Genomic DNA, 5,000 nt, shown 5'->3' on the forward strand with positions numbered 1-5,000 from the left:
GGGTCAGAGCGAGAATAAGACAGTGGTTGGTGTGGCGTCTCACCTCAGTCTAAAATGCGTAGCCAATGGGAGATGTCCTGTTCAGTGTCCCCGTATTCTTATCTCATTCTCTCTGTCTGTTTTTCTATCTAGCCCACACCCACTCCTGCGTCTCTCTCCCTCTCTGGGTATCAGTTTCTTCAGTCATTTTCTGGACACGGTAGCTGGAGTGAAATCCATCCCCTTATGATAATAAACAGCTCAGACTCTTTGGCCTGGGCTCTCGTCCAATCATCACACAGCTTGCTCGCAGGCCCTCTACTGATTGGCCATCCCTGGGCAGGAAGGAAGCTGCCACTGCCAAACTCTGCTCCCGGCAAGCTTTCCCGGCAAGTTAGCAAGCGTTGTGAGTCCGTCCAAAGCTGCTCGTTAAAATCAGGCCTACAAGCCCAGGGAAATGCACCCGCCAAGCTCTCTCTCTCTCAATCATTTTCTCTCCCTCTTTCTCTCTCTCTGTATCCCTCCATTTGCCGTTCTATCTCCCTCTCGATACTCAGACTTTATTTCTGTTTTTTCGGCAGCTGTTGGTTTAGAGGTTGTTAAGTTTGGGTTTATAGGTGTCTGGTTTGTCAGTTGTGTGTCCTTTTTGGGAGGGGGGTGGGGGGCACTGCAAGGCTTGCTGGAGTGGAGCTGAACAGACCTGACTGTTTGAAGCTAGCAAGCAACAGCCAAAACATCCAAGAGACATGTAGAAAGACGTTACACAGACAGAGAGAGTGAAAGAGAGACAGAGAGAGAGAGAGGGAGAGAGAGAGAGAACAATTTACAGCAAAACAACAACACCAAGGATTAAAAATAAGTTATGAGATTTCTTTTGGGTTGAAATAGAGCTGGGAGGAATGTATACGTAAGAATGAGAAGCCTGACAGATTTTGTGCCTCACTTTTTCTGAAGAGAGAGGTGAGACAGGAATAGTGGCACATGAAAAGTGTGTGTGTGTGTGAGTGTGTGTATGTGTGTGTGTGTGTGTGTACAGTATGTGTGTGTGTGTGTGTATATGTGTGTGTGTGTGTGTGTGTGTGTGTGAGTGTGTGTGTGTGTGTGTATGTGTGTGTGTGGGGGTGTGTGTGTGTGTGTACAGTATGTGTGTGTGTGTGTGTGTGTGTGTGTGTGTGAACAGTATGTGTGTGTGTGTGTGTGTGTGTGTGTGTGTGTGTGTGTGTGTGTGTGTGTGTGTGTGTGTGTGTGTGTGTGTGTGTGTATGTGTGTGGGTGTGTGTGGGTGTGTATGTGTGTGTGTGAATAGTATGTGTGTGTGTGTGTGTGTGGGTGTGTGTGTGTGTGTGTGTGTGTGTGTGTGTGTGTGTGTGTGTGTGTGAGTGTGTGTGTGTGTGTGTGTGAGTGTGTGTGTGTGTGTGTGAGAGTGTGTATGTGTGAGTGTGTGTGTGAACAGTATGTGTGTGTGTGTGTGTGTGTGTGTGTGTGTGTGTGTGTGTGTGTGTGTGTGTGTGTGTGTGTGTATGTGTGTGTGTGTGTGTGTGTGTGTGTGGGTGTGTGTGTGTGTGTGTGTATGTGTGTGTGTGAACAGTATGTGTGTGTGTGTGTGTGTGTGTGTGTGTGTGTGTGGGGGGGGGTGTGTGTGGGTGTGTGTGTGTGTGTGTGTGTGTGTGTGAGTGTGTGTGTGTGTGTGTGTGTGTGTGTGTATGTGTGTGTGAGTGTGGCAGCGGGCCTGACCTCCTCCTGCCTGTGCCCTGGGATGTGGAATGACCCTGGAGCCGTGTGGGCCTGACAATTACACTCATCCAGGGGAGAGGCGAGAAGAGACCATCCCTTTAATGCTGCTTCATTAGGGCGTGCTGGCGCTCTAATCACACAGGGCTGGCTTTAACGCAGGCGTTTAGTCCGCCAGCGCTGTCTGTGGGTGCTGGGAAAGCACTGTAGTCCTGGGGCCACATAGAAACACAGCTCCAAACAGCGAGGAGGGAGGAGGACGGTAATACTGATTTGTGGCGTGTGAAGAATTAAACAAAATTGCTCTAAATGGTTGTAATAGGGAAAATAACATGACGTTCTCAGTGAATAATCTAATTGTGTAATCAACTAGAGTGTAGTCATCAAAAACTCATTAAACATTGTGCACACAAATAAATTAACAAAGAAGTTAAAGAAGAAGTTGATCAAGTGGAAGAAGACACAAAGAAGGAAAAAGTGAACGAAGATAGGATTAAAACAGAATTAACTAGATGTACCGCATAGCGGTACAAAGTATGACCGCCGCTCAGTCCTGTACATCCGTTCCGCAAAAATAAATCACACTAATCAATTTGTCTCCATCTTTTACTCCATCCCCCACTCTTGAAACTTTTGTGTATGCTTGTTTGGCATTAAAACAGAATTAATTATCCTGAAACACTGATACATACGTTTTCCTTCCCCAAAAGGATGGCAAAATAGTACTAACCCACTGTCCTTCAGAGTCAGAAACTGACCAGTGACATGTCTGACTGTCCATTTACATGCTGTCATCCTCTGTCCATTCAGTCCCCCCCAGCATCCAGCCAGGGCCGCGCCTGATGAAGGTGCAGGTGGGCCATCCCGTGGAGCTGCCCTGTGTGGCCCAGGGCGTGCCAGATCCCACCATCAGCTGGCTGAGGGACGGCGCCGCCCTGGAGGTGAGCCGGGGCATCTACCGCCTCACCGGAGACGGCGCGCTGAAGATCAGGAAGGTGGGCCTGGACGACGAGGGGGTCTACACCTGCAGGGCCAGCAATGTCGCCGGGCAGGACGAGGCCAACGTCCAGATCCTGGTCCAAGGTAGGCCTCTCATGACCACCGTACATGGTTGCATGGGGTGGGTCTTGAGGATGTATAAGTATAAGTATAAGTATACTCTTTTGATCCCGTGAGGGAAATTTGGTCTCTGCATTTATCCCAATCTGTGAATTAGTGAAACTCTCAGTACTCAGCCCACAGTGAACACACAGTGAGGGGAAGCACACACTAATCCCGATGCAGTGAGCTGCCCGCTACAACAGCGGCGCTCGGGGAGCAGTGAGGGGTTAGTTGCCTTGCTCAAGGGCACTTCAGCCGCGGCCCACTGGCCGGGGCTCGAACCGGCAACCCTCCGGTTACAAGTCTGAAGCGCTAACCAGTAGGCTAACCATTGCTATGGTTTGTGTCAGTGTGGTTTGAGACCTGATCAGTGTGTCCTCTCTGGCTTTGCTCAACAGTGCCCCCAGTGGTGGAGGTGTCAGAGCCTCCGTTCAACAGCCCTCTTCAGGAGCGCACGGCCAACCAGCGCATCGCATTCCCCTGCCCAGCCAAAGGTGAGATACTCATCTTTCTTGTGATATCTATAAGGCTTTATTGGGAACAACTTATTTCATTGGACTGGAAAAGTTGTTATTGTTATTGTTTTCTCAATACGTTTTTTCACACTCTGTATGTCCTCACACAACCTCCATCACTAATTTCATACTCTTCATCTCTCTCTCTTTCTCTCTTTCTCTCTCTCTCCTTCTTTCTCTCCCTCTCTCTCTCTTTCTCTCTCTCTCTCTCACTCTGTGTTACTGAATTACTGAAGGGGAGTATGATTTGAATGGTGTGTGTGTGTGTGTGGCAGGGGGGGTGTATGGCAGAAAGATATAAGCCTCTCTCTCTCTCCTCAGGCACTCCTAAGCCGGTGATCAAGTGGCTGCGTAACGGCGTGGAGCTGACAGGGGCGGAGCCTGGTGTGTCCATCCTGGAGGACGGCACGCTGCTCATCCTGGCGTCCGTGTCGCCACTGGACAGCGGCGAGTACGTCTGCATGGCCGTCAACGACGCAGGCTCCACCGAGAAGAAGTACCAGCTGAAAGTGAACGGTGAGTGCCCCCTCGCAGGGCAGGAAGGGAGAAAGTCATGGTCAACCTCTAGAGTGACCGTCTTAAAGATACAGTTTGTCTTACATTATAAGGGTCAACATTCAACAGATATTGTACATCACACTGACATTGTCTCTCACATTGTCTCTCAGATGATTTGTGTTCATTCACTATTTTTTAAATAGTGTATGGGATGATAGCACAATAATGTCCCATTTCACGTCTTCTAGGGAAATCCTTGCAAAACTGTCAGCTGTGATACTGATATGCTTAATTGAGTGATTAATGTATTACGTAATCAACAAATATGTTGACAAAGTCAACAAATCAGTGGCTCTTTGGCATGTTCTGTCATGAAACATGACACCGTGTGCTAACACCCAGGCTACAGCAAGAACCATGACACCGTGTGCTAACACCGTGTGCTAACGCTGTGTGCTAACACCCAGGCTACAGCATGAAACATGACGCCGTGTGCTAACACCCAGGCTACAGCATGAACCATGACACCGTGTGCTAACACTGTGTGCTAACACCCAGGCTACAGCATGAGACATGACACCGTGTGCTAACACCCAGGCTACAGCATGAGACATGACACCGTGTGCATGAAACATGACACCGTGTGCTAACGCCGTGTGCTAACACCCAGGCTACAGCATGAAACATGACACCGTGTGCTAACACCCAGGCTACAGCATGAGACATGACACCGTGTGCTAACACCCAGGCTACAGCATGAGACATGACACCGTGTGCTAACGCCGTGTGCTAACACCCAGGCTACAGCATGAAACATGACACCGTGTGCTAACGCCGTGTGCTAACACCCAGGCTACAGCATGAAACATGACACCGTGTGCTAACGCCGTGTGCTAACACCCAGGCTACAGCATGAAACATGACACCGTGTGCTAACGCCGTGTGCTAACACCCAAGCTACAGCATGAAACATGACACCGTGTGCTAACACCCAGGCTACAGCATGAGACATGACACCGTGTGCTAACGCCGTGTGCTAACACCCAGGCTACAGCATGAAACATGACACCGTGTGCTAACGCCGTGTGCTAACACCCAGGCTACAGCATGAGACATGACACCGTGTGCTAACACCCAGGCTACAGCATGAAACATGACACTGTGTGCTAACACCCAG

General features: G+C 49.5%; 1 protein-coding gene across 1 annotated transcript in view; it reads left to right on the forward strand.

Annotated features, from left to right (window-relative positions):
* Positions 1 to 5,000, forward strand: part of hmcn1 (hemicentin 1) — a 133,004-nt gene that overhangs the window by 62,148 nt on the left and 65,856 nt on the right. The window contains exons 24-26 of the mRNA XM_076278925.1: positions 2,520 to 2,792; positions 3,209 to 3,304; positions 3,647 to 3,841. Of these exons, the coding sequence (XP_076135040.1) occupies positions 2,520 to 2,792; positions 3,209 to 3,304; positions 3,647 to 3,841 (564 nt within the window). The remainder of the gene's footprint in view (positions 1 to 2,519; positions 2,793 to 3,208; positions 3,305 to 3,646; positions 3,842 to 5,000) is intronic.

Source organism: Alosa pseudoharengus, unplaced genomic scaffold, assembly GCF_046254945.1.
Source record: "Alosa pseudoharengus isolate Yale_2024_CS ecotype anadromous, Long Island Sound unplaced genomic scaffold, YU_APseudo_1.1 YU_APseudo_1.1_scf_11, whole genome shotgun sequence".
In the NCBI taxonomy this organism is placed as follows: Eukaryota; Metazoa; Chordata; class Actinopteri; order Clupeiformes; family Clupeidae; genus Alosa; species Alosa pseudoharengus.